Genomic DNA, 20202 nt, shown 5'->3' on the forward strand with positions numbered 1-20202 from the left:
TGTAAAATTTGAAGAGTCAATTATTTTCAATCGCTTCCTCGAATTGAACATAATCGGTTTTCACGTTGGACAAACGATAATGTGCAAAACAACTTGTATATTGACTTCTAATTATTTTACGAGTCATCTCAGTCTGTTGTCATAAAGCTACTTTTCAGGTTTCATCTTGACTACATTCTCCGCCGTTTTATGACACAACGCGCAAAGTAATAAACTTTCTTCGCAACCATAGTCCTGATTAGTGGCCATTAGTTTTTTTCACCAACGACCTCTGTTATTTCACTAGTCTCGTTAGATAAAAGTTGTTATGCAATACCTTCGTATTTAAGATTCACCTTGTACCGGGATTTTTTCAGCTTAAAGTAAAATAGACCTTGGTCATGGGACCGGGATAATTCCAGTAATGAATCAACTTGCCTTAACGGGTCCACTTTTTACCCGTATTTTCATTCTTCAATTTGTTGCCCTTACGTTCCTCATCCTACGAGTACATTGAACCTCATTCGCTTTGCATTCTTTTTTCCAAATTAAACACTAGATAGCTGCACTTTCTTCATCCTTTTGACCAATTAGATAACTACCGCATTACACGAGCATGTTCTTGTTTATTGGCGAAGTTAGCGGCCTTACATAATCTATGGAAATAACCGTTAACCATTTTCAATTTTCCGATGGCTTATGACAGCGATGGGTGCCACTAATTCCACAGAATCGCGGGTCACGTTTAATTTGCCGGACATGGATTTCATTCGACTGGTATTTACACGGTATGTTTTATTTCCTTTAAACACACGCTCATACAGCTGAAATAACTAGCTTATTTAACTAACGCTTCTAAATAAGGCGAAAAACTAGTTCCAAAAGATCCCCGAGAAGCAATAAAACTAAGTGAAAAACACGTTCTAATATAACGACACCCCAGTGTATCATTAACCGTGAGGAATTACTACCTGCGAACGCATCGTTAAATAGCACGTGAATAGTATTTGCATAATGCCATTTTTCTCACGTTTAACCCAGCTATATACTATAATTTATAATCTCATAGATAGCTAATAACGGAAAAAGAAAGCAATATAAATCGCTGGACCGCGTGGGCTGTCAGTCCTGGTTTAGCTCGAACTGAAATCCCCTAGGCCTTTACCTGTACGCGTTCTGGGGTTCAGGGATTCGATTTCACCGTTTTCTAAAGCAACTTGTATCCGTTCAACGATCGATCTGGTTGTATTCAAACTAAAATTCCCTAGGCCTTTACCTGTACGCGTTCTGGGGTTCTGGGATTCGATTTCACCACTTTCTAAAGCAACTTGTACCCGTTCAACGATCGATCTGGTTGTATTCAAACTAAAATTCCCTAGGCCTTTACCTGTACGCGTTCTGGGGTTCTGGGATTCGATTTCACCGCTTTCTAAAGCAACTTTTATCCGTTCAACGATCGATCTGGTTGCATTCAAACTAAAATTCCCTAGGCCTTCACCTATACACGTTCTAGGGTCCTGAAATTCAATTTCACCGTTTCTAAGGCAACCAGTATCCGTCCAACGATCGATTTAGTTGCGCACGAACTAAAATTCCCTAAGCTTTTAACCATACGTGTTCTAAGGGCTTGGAATTCGATGTCACCGTTTTCTAAGGCAACCAATATTCGTCCAACGATCGATTTAGTTGCGCTCAAACTAAAATTCCCTAGGCCTTTACCCATACGCGTTCTAGGGACTTGGGATTCCATTTCACCGTTTTCTAAAACAACGAGTATCCGTCTAACGATCGATCTAGTCGCGCACGAACTAAAATTCCCTAGGCTTTTATCCATACGTGTTCTAGGGACTCGGAATTCGATGTCATCGTTTTCTAAGGCAACCAGTATCCGCCCAACGATCGATTTAGTCGCGCTCGAACGAAAATTCCCTAGGCTTTCACCTATACGCGTTCTAGACTCCTGGGATTCGGTTTCACCGTATCCTAAGGCAACCAGTTTCCGTCCAATGATCGAATAATCGATCGTTAGAAAACGATCCCAAAGGTAACAATCGTTGAACAACCTTGGTTGGAAAAAATCGACCGTACCGTTTCGCTGGTCGAGCTTTCGAAAGGAATCGTCTGGGCAAGTAGCGCATAGCTGGTTGTAATCCGACTCGATCAGGATCGCCGGCAGCGGCGTGCACCGATCGCGCATTTCATGCACGTGCGTCGGACAAATGGGATTAGTCGGGTGACGAAAGTGTCCGCTCGGAACGGAACCGATCGTGCCGCTTGAAATTCCACGATGACGCAGAAGGAAAAGTGGCTGGTGGAACAGTTAGCCGGGGACCGGGAGCCGGCCACTGTTCGCCGTGGCACCTGAGAATTTCTTGCTGCACGCGAATCACAAAGAGTCCTTGCCGGCTGATTGGCCTGACGCGAGATCGATTCACCTAATGAAGCCACCTGGCTAGGAGGAAACGCGGTTCTACACCGTTTAAAGAGATACGTGCCTTTGGTCGTCTGCCAACCATGAGATCGATTCTATACGCTGCAGGAATTTCCTATTTTCCTTGAAATTTCGCTGTCTCCTTGATTAGGCTTGATGGCAATGCTGAGGTAACAGTGGGGTTACTGACACGTAATGCCATGCTCAGCGTATGTACTATGTAAAAATGATAATGATTTAAGTGCTAGGGTGAATGTAGGCAGATATGTGAGTCATTCGTAGGCCAAAGTGATTAAGTGTGTGAATTTTTTTTTAATCCCAGTGCTGAAGTATTCGATTCATGTTATTAATAATTGCAGAAGTAAAATGTCAGAAATTAGTCATTCTAACTGCTTGATAGTTGTTCTATAGCAAAAATTTTATGTATAGCTTTTTAAAGTTATACTACATTTTTATTTTTCGGGGAAATTTTGGAAAAGAAATATTTATACGATAAATACGAATTTTAATCGATTTTGGGGAACGTGTTATTCGGAAACTTGATACATTCCGAAATTTATTTTCCTATCATAAAAAAAAGAAAAAGAAAAAGAGACAGGGTCTTCATAGTCATCATACATATTAGAAAATCATATCGAATATCGTTTCACCACTCGCCATTATTAAAAAAAAAAATCTATGATAATAAATGTCAATTTTCTAAATTAAATCATAAAAGTAAATTTTGTGCCCCTAACCTCTCTCGATCGACTAGCAATCTCTCCCCTCTCTTAACCGCGCTAATAACTTTTGCATTTCACTTCCTTTTTCGCTGAAAATCACTTTCTCGAACCACAGGCTATCTGTGAAGGAATTTTTTCGTCGCTATCCGCTCATATAACATTGCAATATCCCAAGTTGGACAGTGCGTTAAAACGATGGAGGAAGAACGAGTGGAAGCATGGTTGTGTCACGTGGGCACAGGTCGAGTTTTTATCATGCTCACGGGGCTCATCGTGAATTGTGCCGCACTTATAGCGAATTCGTAGGCGTTAAATAATGTTTCCTTAGTCAATTTACTGTTAGTGCCTGTTCGATATAACCTGCGCTGGCCAGCACGAACTGCATATTTACGAGCGGGCTGTAAAGCTCGCTTAGGCGTGTGCGTTGCACTATTTGCTACGATAAATTGGAGCAGGCCAATTTGTCTCGAGCTGTAGGTTCCGTGGAATGATCATCCTTATTGTCGACGATAACGATCGTCCGTTGAAATAATTTACAATATCGGTGTAGGTGAGCAAACGGTCCCTAGAGACAATATGGAGGAGAGCCTGTGTCTTTTTCGTTTTCGTTTCACGACACACGCCTGAAGGAAGTGCTCATTGTTTTTCAGAGAACACGTTAGACCTCTCGGAGTGTGTCTTATACGTCGAGGATAACGGCGAAACTTTCATGGCTGTCAGTAAGTTAGGCAACCTGGTTGAGTTTTCTTACGTTTCCCCTCGCGATGCCAGAGGTGTAAGCATTAATTTTACGGTCTTGAACGTAACGGCAAACTGTAATTGACAATTGAGATCGTTTTACAGCTTAGCAACTTATATGCTTTCTTGTACATAGTAAATAGACGTAACAGGTTGTTTATGCATGCAGGACTGTTGCATAAGGTAATCGATATATCGCAGTTTCAGTTCGTCGAAATAATTCGTTGCCTTAAATTGCTATGTGTGCGTCTAAATTAAATTCTTCGAAAATTCGAAGCGATTGTTTTTTAATATTTTCATGTAACGGTTAGTAGAGATATAAAGGTAAAGTTAACTGTTATTTCCTTGTTAAACACTTGGTTTGCGGAGCCTGCCAATTTGACGGATGGGTTGCTCCAATTATACAATATTCACAGATTTAATTGACTTACATTAAGTTTATTATAATCTTCCTTTTTTTTAAAGGAAATACGTGGTTTCCTTTGTCCGTCGATTTAACGGGTGTCTCTAGAAATAGGTATATAAGAAATATCCGTAAACCTAGTGTTAAGGATATGCAAAATTTATTTACTTTTCGCGAAAAATAAAGAACCTAAAATCAAGCTAATGTTTATTAAGAATCAAACAATATGTATAGTAATTAATCTTCATCGTTTTATAGAAGATTCGACAGATATAACCTAATTTAAATTGCAAATTTGATCAACATAACCTATCTTAAATTCTAACCTCAACCATATACGAAATTCAGCGAACATAACCTATTCTAAATTTCAGTCTCAATTACGTCACACAAAATTCGACCGACATAACCTATTTTAAATCCCAATCCCAGTCATATGGTAAATAATTCAGGAATCATAACCTATTTCAAATCCCAGCATATTATACAATCACGTTGCACAAAATTCGATACACATAACCTATTTTAAAAGAAAACTTAACATGTTCTGAATAATACTCGAGTTTGATTATGCACAAAATTTAACAAACATAATCTAATCTAAACACCGATTTCTCACATTAAATCCCAAGTTCTAATAATAGTACAGCTTCACAAAGAAATCCCCTTACATAACCAAACATTTCATGCTACAAGCGGAACATTTCAAAACGTTCTAGCTCATTAATGAACCGTGTCTTATGTTTCTCACTATACACATACATTAACGCTGATTCGAGATGGAAAGGTCAGTGTAGATCCGTCGCAAATGCTGGATTATTTAAACAACTCTAACCAAGTGATTCATTCACTGATCGTTCACCACGTGGGCCGACCGACGCCAATAGTAAAAGTCTCGCAATCAGCGTGGCATTTTTCATCGATGAATCGACGATCTCTGACCGAGACGCCTATAAATACGAAATTCGTGGCAGGTTTTTCCCCATTTTAACCTCACTGCCATCGCAACCTCCTTTCCTCGCGATCAACCATCGACAGGTTAATCCGTTAGGCGTCGCTTCAATAACGCTGCCATGTTGCAACTATCGAGTAACAGGCAGGTATGCTAACCGCCATGCCCACTCGTGACGATTTCATTAGATCGTCGCGAGTGCTCGAGGACGTACTGTTTTCATTGGGGTCAAAATTAAATTCCGAATCGTTTGAACTAACACGAAATCATTTAATCGCGTAGTTATTTCGACAAATATCCTTTGGGCATTTTTGTAGATGACTGTACCACTCGACTCTAAGTTCAGAACGTTAAGGGGGTTGAAATATCATCCTTGAAACAGTAAAATTATTGTAATACTTAGTAGAAATTGTCTCTTCGGTATTTAATAACGAATTTTAAGGGTAATATTAGCAAAATTTACGTTACAGAGGGTGGTTTTATATATATAAAATATACCCTAATAACAATGACGTATTATAAAAATTCATTACACAGTTTTATCGGCAAAGTTCACTTGCTACTTAATTTCCAGTTGAAAACTTTTTAAGCCGTGCTATGTATATCTTCCTATTTGTTTCTCCATTTTATTTTGTAAAGGATCACCTGTTCCTAGATCGCGTCATGATTTAACAAAATTCTGAATAATTTGGTGGTGAATTATTTTTCATTTCACATAATACAGCGTTGTATAAGGTGCATGGTTAACCATTATTAATAAAAAATTGAGGTGAATTGTATAAATTGAAAAGTATCAGGAATTGATGAAGATAGGATTATTCTCAATAACTGAAGACACGTCATCGCCTGTATCGCGACGGTGATCCGCAAAGGGTTAACAAACGAGCAATTTTCTAACGACTCAAAACACTTACTCAGAGTGACAAAGTCCTTATCCCTTGTAATTCCCACACAATAAATGAGCAAGAAAATCCTACCCAGCTCTACCGTCCGAAAGATATCCGTCTGAACCATAAATATACTCGCAACTCTGTCTGATAGCGGCAGTAAAATGAGCAAAACGTTGCAGGATCGATCCATCTGCGGGTGATTTTTTCGAAGAAACCCGGCGTCGTTACGGGGACAGTGGTTCGTACAAGTAACCACCCTGCTCTTAAACCTTCCTTGCTTTATTCCCGCCCGTTCAAACTAATAGGTTCGCGTTACCCCGCTTTATTGCCTCGTAATTTCCGTTGCAAATGTCAGAAAACCAATATGGAGGGCTCGCGGGGAAGATATCTGCCGCTTAGGGGTCGGGCCACGGTCGTGGTCTCCGGGCCCGTTTTGCAACTTATTGCTACAAAGTGGTTTACGATTCAAAAGGAGAAGAGGACGGGTTCTGATAGCGAGCAACCGGGTTCTCGCCGTGGAGCATTAGCGACCTCTTTGAAACGTTGTCGACGCGTTCGCGGAGCATACTGTATAACCTGTTTCAGTGATCTAAGCTGGTTATCACAACCGTTCCCGTTTGCTTTGCCGGGCATAATTTACGTTTTCCTGAAAATGTCTACCGGATACCGGGCCCATTAAGAGCTAACCGCTGGTTGCCGACGATTATGGTTCACTATCAATTATAAGTAAGCCTGCTGTCTTCTTTTGCCCGACCCTTTTTTCTCTCTTTGTTCCTCTCCAGTTCTTTCTTTTTCTTCGATTGTTTGCCATTGAACAGGTTTCGTGAGCACTGATTCGATCTTCGATTCAGAAAAATCGGCCGGGGAGGGGAGGGATGCTCGGTTTTATCGCGTTCGACGATGAACAGGAAGTTAGTGAAACTGATGTTGTAAGTGAAATGGAGATTAGACTTGTACAATATACGAGGTGCAGTGGAAGAAATGGGGATAGCCGTGTTTGCAATCCCTAGTTTTTTATAATTTACTGCCGATCGCTCGGATCATGGGAGATGTTGATTAAACGACGCGAATGGTTATTTAAACTTAACTGAGTTAGGGTAATGGCAGTATTAATGGCAGTTCTCTGGTTTATAAAAAATTCTACTATCTCTTTAAGCAACGAGAATCATTTTACAATATTTCTAATTTTTAAGTAATTCATTCGCGATTACGATAGGCTCGACAGACAGTGAAAGCTGAAAATTAAAATTCAAATTCAAATTAAAAGAAAAATGTAGCTATGGAGGTAATTTCTTCACCGATTATAAATTATAATTAATCTAAATTAAACGGAACCTTATGCGTTTGTCATCTAGCACATTTTGCAAGCATTAGTCACGCAAATTGCGTTTGAGCGGAACAAATCTATGTCAAATTCGAAAAAGGAGTCGATGCATCATTCAAATGAATCTTCCCGATTCTAATTATGAGGCAGTGTGCAATATGCTTGTTAACAATCCTAAACAGGCAAAGGGGGTCAAAGACGACCGATGTTACCAGCAGAATCTATTAAATTGAAAGTACCGTGTGTCGAAATCCTACTTACAATTGCATCAATAACTCCTCCACTGACCTAAAAATCTACATTAACCTCGTACAAATACGTTTGATCAGGAGAACAATGCAATATGAAATTTAAATCCCGCCAACTTCAAATAGACACCCTAGTACGAGGTACTGATCACGATAATTAAACGCCATCGATCAAAAATAGCATGATCGGTTGAAAATAGTATGAAAAGCGAGGAACTTACCCGGATAACCCTCTGGGATGACTATTTCCGGTCCCACTTTGACATCGTGCCGATAACGATGTATCAATAGGGTGGCAGTAACCCGGAGCGATCTCTGTTGCTGTTTGTACAGCAACACCGGCCTGCCGCCGGTACCTTCGAGTCTGACCACTCTGGGTAACGAGAATCGATCCAGGAACTCTCGAAGTGGCATGTAGCCGCCGCTGGAACCGGAACTACCCTCCGCGGTGGCCTCCCTAGAGCTGGGCAAGGATTTTGGCAGCGAGGGCACCTCCTCGCTGGACATCGTCGAAAATTCACCGTTCGACGACATTGTTCTACACTATTATCTCTCTACACTGGTTCTGCTCTAACTGGATCGAAAACACAGGCCTCCGTACGTTCTTCGCGAATCGGCAACACGATCGTGCATCGTTAGACATGGGCAGAGCGAGACAGTTTCACGGGAGACTCGGGTATCCTCTGCGGATTACCTTAAGACGTTTCTTCAGAACTTTCCAGAGAGGCAGGTCGTCTGATCTGAACCGTGAAAGAACGAATCCCGAGTTTGCTTTTGACAGCATTTTTATCTCCGCGACATCTGGTCATTACCAGCACGTAGACGGAAACTGGCTGTCAATTAGCAACAGGTTCAGACACTTTCTTCGGTTATGTCACTCGGGGCTGGCCGTCACTGTCACTTTCCACTACGGTACCGCAGAGAAGCTAGTAACTATCACGAGCAACAATAGCGGGATCGTCAACCGGGCGAGGCCAGGATTTCAGAATCGATCTCGATCAAGCTGAAAGCCGATCGTTGCAGTCATCGAGCGCGACCGAGAATTCATTCACTGTACACTAACTGTTACCGCAAGCAACAGCACGCAGTGAGATCAACGATCACGGTTCGACGGTCGTTATTGCAAAACCCTGGGGATAACTCGCTTAATCCTTCGCGTTACCGATCCTTTGACTCAGCGCCGTGGAAATCCTCTTCTTGAATGCCTTCGTGTCCTTCGCGGACAGCTCATCCTCCAGGTCGCACTGTTCGCACCAATGGATCATCTCCACCTTCTCAAAGATGATACTCGCAGTAGAAAAACGTTGCGTCATTCTTCCAAACAGCTGATGATCCGTTCGCTCGATCCTGGACCGGTTTCACGAATTTCCTCGAAACCCTCCAGACCACGCAGGGTGCCATTCACGGTGAGAAATCTGCACTCGCCAGGTTCCATCGACGAAAATTCCGTCGCCTTTGCTAACCACGGACCGCTGATAGACCAACCGATCGATCTACCGACGTGCCAACTGCTGTCTGCTCCTCGGACTCCGCCAGAGCAGTCGTAACTCCCGTGGCTCGGTTCCCGTGGCGTTTATGATTTAATGTAACTTCTCACGTGGCTCAGGGGATGTACCTCAGTTTTATCGCTTCGCAGCCTTCGCGATTCTCGCCTTCAGACTCCTCGATCACTGAGCCTGAACTGCATCCTGGTAGCTCCGAGCAGGATCTACCGTCGAAAGAAGGGGCAAGAAACAGGCTTGGTAGTCCGGCAGTTCTTTCGGACGAATTAACAACCGTATACTCCAAGAAGCACGTGCAGGCTCCTCTCTGCTCGACTGACGATGACCAACGAAAATTCACTCTATTTTTCTATTTCCTTTTTCCTTTTAATTTCCAAGAATTCGTTTCTCCCGTGAAAAGGGGTCTTTCCGCGCGTTACGAGTGTCGAATGGAGGTGCATGGACGACAAGTTGTAGACGTGAAACTTGTCGTGCGATTTGGTAGGGGGCGAACGTTCGCGGAGGGGCGCTCCTCAGGCCCCGAAGAAGAACCGATCGAACCGGCGGACGCGAAGTCACTGACGCCCGGCGTGACTGAGGCCAGCGTAAGAGGCCCACTGACACTAACACGCTCTCAGCCTGGTCGTATCGTGCCGTCTCTACTACACGTAGCCCTGTCAGTGGCCGTAGTACCAGCAGCTCTGGCGAACTTCGCTTCGAGTCCTCCGGCTGGCTAACAGAATACGTGCCTATACCAGGGCCGACCTACGAGGGACGTGGGCTTATTCAATAGGGGTCCTATTGTGTTCGAAGCTGAACTGTTCAGCTCCGACAGAAGCGAACCGCCCTTAATAGTTTCTCTGGAAACGTAATCGGGCGTGGTAAGTGAAGTTCGCCGCGTGTACGCGTCTCCGGTTACAAGTATCAATAGTTTGACAGCGTACAGGAGAACGGATACTATTCGTTCCCGGTGAATTAGCGTCGTGGAATCGTGGCGAATTTCTTCGTGCTTGTAGAGATCGGCTCGCGTTGCGAGGCATGCGACGCCTAGCGGTTCGATTTCCAGTTAAAATCGATGGTTTTATTGGCGTCGCGTGGGGTCTGTCGCCGCCGACCGACCGAGATGTCGACTAAGCGTAATTTCCTTTTTTCCCTTTTTCCACGTTTTTGCGGCGCGCGTAATATACTGGCCGTGGTACCGTTACCGTAAGAGCAAAGTGTTCCTGCCATTTGTATTGATATTTCCAGGATACCGGCAGACGTATTGCATAAGCGGATTTTATACTATATTTCGCGCGGAGCATTTGTTGCGTAAGATCGTAACGGTGAAGTGAGGTTATGTCACGTCGGCTCTTAAACGCGCTTTTGAACTTGATCTTTTTAATGCTGGTTATTTAAATATGTAACTGAAGAAAGTTTTGATACATGGAGTACATATTAATTCAACGATGTAACAAGTGGTAACTATGGTATTTCAATATATTAATATTATATCGTGTAATACAATTTCTTGCATATACTATACACGTGATGCAGATTTTTCACAACTTGATAATTAGTTGTGTACAAAATTATGTAAAATTGAACGTAATTATTGCTTCATGGTATATATTTGGATGCATAATAGTGGCTATTTAGAATTCTAGTTTAACGTGTGGTAGGGAATTTTTTTCAGCTGGTAACTTTCTATGGAATGTTAATTTAGTAACTAATTCGACGCGTTTTATAGTATTTAAACCAATTATTCGAACTGTATAAGTATAATAATAGCATAATATAAGATCATAGATGTAATTTAAACTTTCCACAATCTGATAATTAAACGTGTAAAAAGTTACATAAAATGGAATGCAATTAATATTCTTTTATGTCGTTAAAGCGCTCGCTAATTAGATCCTTTCTATTTTAAAATTATAATACTTTATTACACGGCAAGAAATGAATACTTTCGTATCTCAAACAATCCCAATATTTTATGAAATCTCGTAATTGCGGTTATACAATGTACCATGCAAATTCCATCAACGATGGCTTTGTTCGAATAATTTGAATATTAACTTTGCATCAACGAATCTGCCATCGCTCAACGGTTCGCAAGATTTTTCCACACGATAATTTCCCATATTTTAATTCATATTAATTACAGTCCCACACTCGTCGTAACATCCCGGCATCCTTAACGATATAACTGTGACGCCTTAAAAAGCAATCTCGCTAGCAAATATAAGCGAGGATCGAGGCGGCTCGATCCTTATAAAAGATCGTCCAAAGTAAAACTTTACGTTCACCCGTAAACCCGTACCCGTAATACCTTTCCTTATACAGTTATCTCCGACACTAAAGGGGAAATGGTACATGCCCGCTTTCGCGGGATGTATATTTAATTATATCATTTTATTCACCTCGTACCACTGCTCAACGATGCGCGCCGTAGATAATAAAAATGGCGGTGGAACGGCAATGGTTCCTGGGAAGCATGGAAAGTGGAACGACCTTGAGTTTCATTGTCGAACGAATCTTCTCGCGATGGAACAACACGCGTGCAAGTTGCATCACAGCCAGTGATACGGGTTCGCACGATCGTTTCGCGATGCCCCTTTTCTCCCCCACCCGGTTCTTTTTTTCCATCCCCACTCCGCCACCTCATCGCGCTCCCCCTCCCTCTGCCGCCTGCGCAGAGTCACACTCTTTTGTTCGTCGATTGCGCGCGTCGCGAACGTGTAACGACGACGTAAGTACGGCACAGCGCTGCGATCGTTGCCACATCGGGGAACGAGATATCCTGCTGGTGTCGTGCGTGTTGTATACCTTACGTACCATTTCTCGTACCATTTCTCGCTGCTTGACAGACAGGGAGGAAATTGTAATACCACGGGCCGGCCAGATAAGGACGGTTGTGTAACAGGAACACATTAGAGGCTGTTGTCACATCCACGCGAATTTATGAATTCTTTGATCGAACATGCGCATTGTTAGACCACTGGCTGAAACGTAATCTCGCTGGATGTTTCACAATAGGGGTATTAGAGCTTCGAGTAGGAGATCGTTGACGAAGATTGCGGTAACCAAAGCGTGCGACAAAACGCTGTGTCCTTCTTCGTTGCGACACCGGGAGTAGTACAAAAGGTTCGGGACAGGGATTTTACTCCTTTTGGCTTTTTACGAGATTTCGTGGTGACATCACGCGCGGCGGGGTGTAACGTGTTTAAATCGGTATCCATGTTGCCGAGGTCCAAATTTGGCGAGTATTTGTGACCTGTGCTTTCTTGCGTGTCACTTGGCCTCTGTGTTTTATATCGTCGCGATTTTATTTCGCTTGGCCGTCTCATCTGGTGAGTACGTCTTACTTAGAAGCATGATTCAGTATCTTTCTCTCTTCGGCAGTATATTATGTAGAGGGGCATTATGGGATTTTATTCAACGCTGTAGGCGAGTTTTTAACCATCAGACACTCTAATGGTACTTATTTCGTTGGTCTATAGTCAACGGTTCCTTGTTAATTAATATTTCGATTCTTTAGCAAATGTGATCGTCATCAGTGTTCTGAATAGGCTTAGAATGGATCTATAGGGGTCTATGAATTTGTAAAATGATCGAGTCAATTTTTACTCGATGTTAAGTATAATCGAGAATTTTTTAGATCGTCATTACACCTATCACGACTGGTCAAATGATAAATAGAAGATTATACAGGGTGTCCCGAAAATTGGTGCAACCAGCAGGGAAATGATTCTACATGCAAAAATAAGACAAAAGGAAAAATATATTGTTCCTTAAAGGAGAAATTAGTTCATGGCATTAAAATTGAACATGGAATTTTTAATAGAAAATTCAAAAGCGTCATTTAGGCTATGGGTAGGTTTAATGTTAATTTCCAATTATTATCGCTTTTGATATTCGAAAATTTATCAAGCAAATATCGTGCCGAGTGAAACGAACAGGTAGCCATTATTGTAATACCGAAGTCGCATAACGCCAGCAATAAAACGTTACAAATACCATTAAACGATTCACGAAGAAGAAAAGTTCCATTTCAGCTTTATGACGCAATAACCCGCAATTCCGCGTTCGAGTGCTGAAATTAATTACGATTTTCATTTTTCCGAGAATCGTGATTCCCCGCAATATCCAAGCCGAGATCGTTGAAAAAGGAACGAGAGCCTCATCGAGACGAATGGTCCCCGGTGAAAAAGAAACGTCCCCTGGCACGCAGTCGCGATATTCAAAGCGCTGAAACGGCGCTGTTAATGGACCAGACAAAACCGGGACAGCTCATCTTGATAAACATTTACGAGTACAAAGTCGCTGGCGTCCCGTATCCTCGAAATGCATTATAGTAGCATTTATTTGGCCGTTACACTTCTTTATGGCTTGTTGGACAAGCTTCCTTGGGCGTACCCATGAAATCTGGACTATGGAGACCGTATCGTGGTCGTTGTATCTGAGAAGGAGCCACATAACATGGGGGTTCGAACGTAGAGGCCGTGGCACTACCAGCAAAATGGTCATTCGTATTGTCTCAAATGCTTTTCAATGTTGCACGTAGCTCGGGGGGCAGAAAAATTGCTCGAACGGTGGAGGAGAATTTGCAAATAAAACAAATGCTGAAATATTGCCGTGTAATATCAGGCTTTGCTGAATCTCGCCCATTACCATTCTCCTGTTTGTTTTGCCTCGTTGTTTAATCTTCGTCGCGGTGCATTCAGATTCTTGCCATTGTTGTGTGGGATGTTCCAAAGGGAACAGTTCCAGGAAGAGTATCTTCTTTGTTAAAACTTGAAAGCAGATATTCATCGAAGAATTTTTATTTTTAATTTAATTCCACTTACAAATACATCAACAACCATCGCATTCACTTTCTTATATTTCTTCATGTAATTGTTAGAAATACAGATTGTCCAACAGAGCGTAACATTGTAAAGAACAGCGTGATGAAAAACTAAAGGGAAAGCGAAGACTAGAATTTTTTAAAATAAGAATTCGTTTTGGAGAAATACACGGGTAATACGTGTTACTGAAAGTCGTGCTTTTAATGCGTAGTTTATCCCCTGTAGCCTGCAACCATCCACGCTTTGCCCAACCGCACGCAGAGCGGTGGAAGCTTAGCTCAGAGGGCGCTAACGAGCGAAACAGCGCGGATCCTAGGGAACCCTAGATAGAGACCCTTAGCGACGGTGGCGGCGCGGCGGCGCGGCACGACAGCGTGCATACGTGAAACGTCGAGTTTATTAATACCGTCGGTAGCGATGTCTCGGTCCATTTAATTCTATATTTACCGCGGTCGCGTTTAGTAGGTACGCGAGATAACGACTAATCTGTGGAAAGGATCAGTCAAGGCAAGCCGGAGGGTCCATCGCGATCTCGTACCGGCTATCTTCCCACGGTGTGTTGGCCAGCGGTAACGTTGGAAAGAAGCGAGTGGCGGCGAGTTGTGCGCGCAGCCTTGCAAGGACAAGGACGCCATTTTAGATGTAAGCGCGCAAACAATTATTATTACCCGGTGAGCCCAGGGTGTGGCGGCTTCGGTGTTTCTGTCTGAAGACAAAGCTGCCTGAATGCAATCACGGCTGCACGGAGGCAGAAATGGGAGCGAGAGAGAGAGGTGGAGAGCGAAGGAGAGAGAGTGAGTCAGTGAAGCGGGAGAGAGAGGGAGAGAGAGAGAGAGCAGGGACGATGGAAAGTGGCATGATGATGCAGAATGCGCGATTAAGTACTTTTACGGGCTTCAAGGTCAGGGACGAAGAATCGTAATAGAGCGCAACAATTATTTCACGTGTTTGTCCCTTGTGCTCTGCGTTCTCTGCACCGAGTGCACCTGCACTCGCCGCGGTTATGGTTGAATGGCGCTCACATTTTGCAGTTTCTCGTGGTTAAATTGCGGATTTAGGAATTCCGTGAACTCTATGTCTGGTATGCAACTGGGGTATTAAGCGTTCAGCGATTTGAAATTTAAGATGTGGATGGGGAGTCCTTTTTTATCTTTGAAGTTGTGCTTTCTTGCAGCATCGTACCAATATGGTTCCTACTAGATCAGTTGATAATGTTCGTATATTCGCTATATTTGTAAGTAACAAATTTCTCCGATTTAGTGCTAATATTTTGAAAATTTTATAATATAAATAATATTTAGTGCTAATATTGGTGAAAAATATTTAGTTGAAAAGAACCGTGCATAGTATCCATTCAGAAACCAATAATTACGATCTTTCATATAATGTATTTTATTTTCACCTTTTGAATCAGAGAATCCCCTAGCCTGAAAGAAGCGTTTCTTGCGATTCACAAATTATAATTACGTTTCTGAGAAGAATTTGTAAAAGAAAATTCGAAGATGCTAATTACCGAGGCAACATTATAACCTCCTTATTGATAAATTTGCATAAATGCAGAAGTATTAGCCATTCACTAAGCCTTATCTCCTCGTTATCCACGAATGCCAATTGCGCTATCAATTTATCGCTAATTAGTCGTTGCCTAGGCTCACCGTGTTCCATTCAACCGGCAAAACACGCATCAGGGCCGCCATGTTTAAGGGCAACGTTATTCGGTCACCGGTGTCAACGATCCCCGATATCGTGCGGATCGATCTGTTCACGATTCACGCCGAGAATGGCACGGCCGCCAATTAGGACGCACGCGCTTCGCATTTTTCATTCGGCGTTTTCATATGAAATAAATGTGCTAACTAACCAATTACAGCGGGACGGGCCACGGGACCGGCTGTTCTGCTCATTAGTGTCACGCTAAAGTGGCGACCGCGCCTTCGCGCACCACACGAATACGATGACGATGACGGTCCACCACTCACACGGCAGCCGATAAATTCGATCCTGTTCGTGAGCAGATCGCACGCGAGATATTCGTTCGGTTGCCTTCGTGTTCCAACCCTTTGGGTATTAGCTGCCGCAAAGTGGCCAGATTGAATAATTGGGCATTAATATGCGGCCCGTTTTGCTAATACCCTGTTACCCTCACTGCCAGGTCTGATTGTTCATTCGTGGCGTATCGTACGTATTTTGGTGTATCGGGTACAGGTGTATTCACAGGGGGAGGTACTATGGTACCATGATTGTAAAATCCATGAGAATTATTTTAGGTATATATCTTTTGTTTTAAATAATTTTTGTCTAAAGGTTTCTGTATTTATATCCCTATGAAAGTTACGTAGTCTTGAAGTAAAAGCTAGCTAGGGATATTTAGTGATATTTCTTCGAGCCATTAATAATGGCCCAGTTAAGTATTAATAAAAATCCAATTATTAGTGAAGTTGTGTAAAAATTAGACACGAAAAAATGGCACAAAATCCATAGACCATCTTCTGAAGCTGTTTTCAGTGAGTTTTCATTTTATTTTTCATATTTCTGTACTTATTATACCCACGAAAGCCTCCCCATACAGTTGAAAAGTGTATCAATAATGATATATACATGTTGTTTCGTCGAATTTATTTATATTTCAAACAAAAGTCGCTTCATCTCTTCGTATCTCCTGATATTACCCAAATCGTGAATTATCAGCAAAGAGATTCGTTACTTCAAATTTCCGGCAGTCATAACGTAAATAAGAAAGATCGTAAGTATATCGAACAACATTTTTAAACGTTGAACACGAGAAGAGAGGAAACGCGAAGCGTTCATTTCCAGTAGCAATTACGTTTATAAATGTATACTTAGCGCATTGTACATAATATTCTATGCCGGATAATGATATTTATAATTACATCGGTTTTGAGTAATGACTAAATACAGCGTTCGAAAGGTTCCTACATTGCCAGTTTATTTTCTGGCTACCTGTCAGAAATTATACGGTCATTTTCTCTGATTGGCCGAACATAAGAAATGAGCGTAATCGAAGCGCAGGAATTTGTTTCTGAGGTTAACCCCGCCGTACTGGGAATTCCATCCCTGCGCTGCTCATCGGCTCCATACTGAGAACTTCTTCGATTTAATTGGACCTTGCGCGAGGCCATATCGATTTCTCTTCTTGGATTTCGTTTAGAAAGAAAAAAGCCGAGTGCAAGGAGGTGAAAAACGAACGATTGGTCTGATGAGAGAAAAATTATGATGAGGGTTTTCGTAAGGAACATTGTTACAGCCTGTTTTTAGGTTAGGTTCTTGTAATTTAAAATTGGCTGGATAATAACGTTAACCCGTAATACTGATTGAAATTGAAGCCTTTGAAATAACTATTATAGCTGTTCGTACGTTTCTGGATTAATAAATTTGAGAAATGGACTTGCTTTTATATTTGGTTTATCATGCGAGTTTAAACTTTGAGGTTAGGAAGATTCGTGATATCAGAGAGAGAAAATATTATTTTTAATCATACGGATATTTTCATTTTAATAGAATGTAAATATTTTCTTATTTTCTATAAATAATAATAATATTATATATTAATTTAGCGTTTGTTTTAAAGGTGAAAGAATAGTCTAGTCAAAAAGGCCATTACTGATTGCTGTACCAATGTATATATAAGATACACAGATTAAATCAATGTATTTTCACAAATGAAGTTTATTTTTAATTAAACAAATTAATTATCTGTTTGTGAGTAAGAATTATCTTCTTATCTTATCTATATGAATTATTAAACAAAAGTTTCGAATGCATATATTTTCTTGCTACCTAATACGATTCCAATTTTTCATAGTGCATTACTGCATCGGTATTATTATCATAAATATATATAGTGTTGCATATAAAATTTCAAACGAATCTTAAATATCTCGATTTACAATTATACTCTGTACGACAGTTACTAACCTTAATCTCCTTATCTAGGAGATTCTTTATTGAGCATTAACGCAGTAAGTTTCCGCCATAACCTCAAAATCTGAACATATCTGAAATTGTCATCGCCATTAACTTCTGTCGTGGTTAGATAAATTTACACATTCAAAGGCATTCAATTAATTAAATACAGGTAAACCTAAGACTTTCGACTCGAATTTCGAGGGCTGTAAAATGTTTAATCTTCTATCGACAATTATAATCTACGTAAAACTGCTACTAATATCGGTATCTTTCTCGGATACATTCAGATGCCTCTCGTGGCTATTAAAACTTTATTAGAACTCCAGGAACGCTGGATATCGTACGACATCGAACGAGAAGCAGGTGCTACGCGAAACGTCCTTCCTTTTCTCTCGCTTTTTTCTTTTTCAGAAAACATCTTCCATTAGTAGCCGCAAAAGCCAAGCATCACGGTTTAAAGTATCCGCAAGGTTGTCATGGGGTTTCTCGCGTTAGAAATGTGTATGAGCTACTTCCTGCTTGCATTAAAACTGCAAAAACAACTTATAGCACCCAAATTCACCATTATTAATTTACGATTAAAAACCTAACCTCTTCTCCACGTAGAAAATGAGCATTTTTCGTCCATTCTTGACGCGTTAATTGTTAGTGTTAAATGAAAGAAAGTAAAATTTTACAAAAATGATTTGCAAGTTATTTTTTATTAAAATTTATAGTGTTTTTATATTCAATATATTAGCTTTTAATATGGTAATAAGCGTGGAATTATAATCGCAGGAAATTGGTTTGAAGCAATATCGGCATGATTTATGTTTCAATTATTCTGCAATTAAAAATATTATTCCAACGATTCAAATTTTCAACGCATAACGTCATTAATAGCATTATAATCTTTTTTTAAAACAAAATAGATATAACATCCTTGGTTAAGAATTTTTATATATTTCTAAGACCAGATAATAAAACCTTCACACTTTGCTATGTAAAGTGTCAACTAACTTTCTCTGTCACACATCAGTTAGAATAAAAATTGAATAAGAAGCTATTAGTTTACTATTTAATAGTTTAAACTATAATATTATGATATTTGTCATAAATAATGTTTTATTTTAAATGCACAAATTTTTATATTCATATATAAGATATATATACATATGTACAAGGTTAGTATTGTGTATAAATGTCATGAAAGTTATTTTCCAGCTTTGGAAAAATATATGTAAAGGAGTTTGTCGTGCTGAGATTCTTTGACCATGGTCAGAAAACAGAAGCTTTCTTTTGGATCGTTTGTAGCCATTACTACTCATGTACCTTGCTTACCTGCAGATGTAATTGCAAGGTACTTGGTATTTTTATCGTCTCCACCGCCACTTTAACCGAACGAACACTCTTCATCTTATTGTTGTCTGGTGTTCTCGCCTTTATGGTGAAAAAAAAGGAACGTCGGGTAGGTACGGGAACTTTTAAGAATTCCAAATGGGAATGGACAAAGGGCAATATACATATGTCTGAGGTTGCGTGTTTTTCATCGCCTGTTGCTGTCAATTGGCTGCAGCTGCTTGAAAACAATCTGAATTCCATCAACAGGCGTGTTTCCGTTTCGTAAATTACATCCCTGCCCTCTGTGACAATTTTTCTGCCCACCATTTTGGATTTCCCCGTTCGTCATTCGTCGCCATATTGAATTTTTCCCAAGCATCGGTTGCACAATGAATTCCATTTCTCTTCCACTTGCTTTCGTTCACCAAATTTGTTACACGCAATGTACACATGGGAATTAGATACAATTATTTGTTACCAAAGTTGTCCTAGCATTTAAAATTCACCGTGATTCCCTTTTCTTATTTTTTTAGAATTTTAATTTCGAGATTTCACAATTTTATAATTCAGTGTTCTTCGAATTTTAAATTTTTATAGGTTCATATTTTTGTATATAATAATTTTGTTATTTTTAGTCAAATTTGGTTTAAATTATGCCTGCAGAATTTATTAAAATTATTTTTCTCGATTTCTCATCGTTGCATTTGCAAATAATTCCACTATAAATAACGATATTCTGTATATATCAGATTGTTCATATAAATTATTTTAAAAATAATTGTTTTATTGTATGATATATTTTGAATAAAATTGTATATATACGAGAATGTGCATACATTACATTTATGTAATAAAATGCATAATCTTCGTCATTTATTCTCGAAATATCGTTATAATTTCAGTGGAAACGGAGGGAAAACTACAGAAATTTATTTATTATTCGAGCAGACTTATTACC

The 20202-nt window shown here is 40.5% G+C and overlaps 1 protein-coding gene across 1 annotated transcript in view; it reads right to left on the reverse strand.

Annotated features, from left to right (window-relative positions):
- LOC108545830 (uncharacterized) overlaps nt 1-8814 on the reverse strand; it is a 32366-nt gene extending 23552 nt beyond the window's left edge. The window contains exon 1 of the mRNA XM_017897622.1: nt 7909-8814. Coding sequence (XP_017753111.1) covers nt 7909-8221 — 313 coding nt within the window. The 5' untranslated portion in view covers nt 8222-8814. The remainder of the gene's footprint in view (nt 1-7908) is intronic.
- Between the last annotated feature and the right edge of the window lie 11388 nt (nt 8815-20202).

This window comes from Eufriesea mexicana, unplaced genomic scaffold, assembly GCF_001483705.2.
Source record: "Eufriesea mexicana isolate 0111107269 unplaced genomic scaffold, ASM148370v2 scaffold592, whole genome shotgun sequence".
In the NCBI taxonomy this organism is placed as follows: domain Eukaryota; kingdom Metazoa; phylum Arthropoda; class Insecta; order Hymenoptera; family Apidae; genus Eufriesea; species Eufriesea mexicana.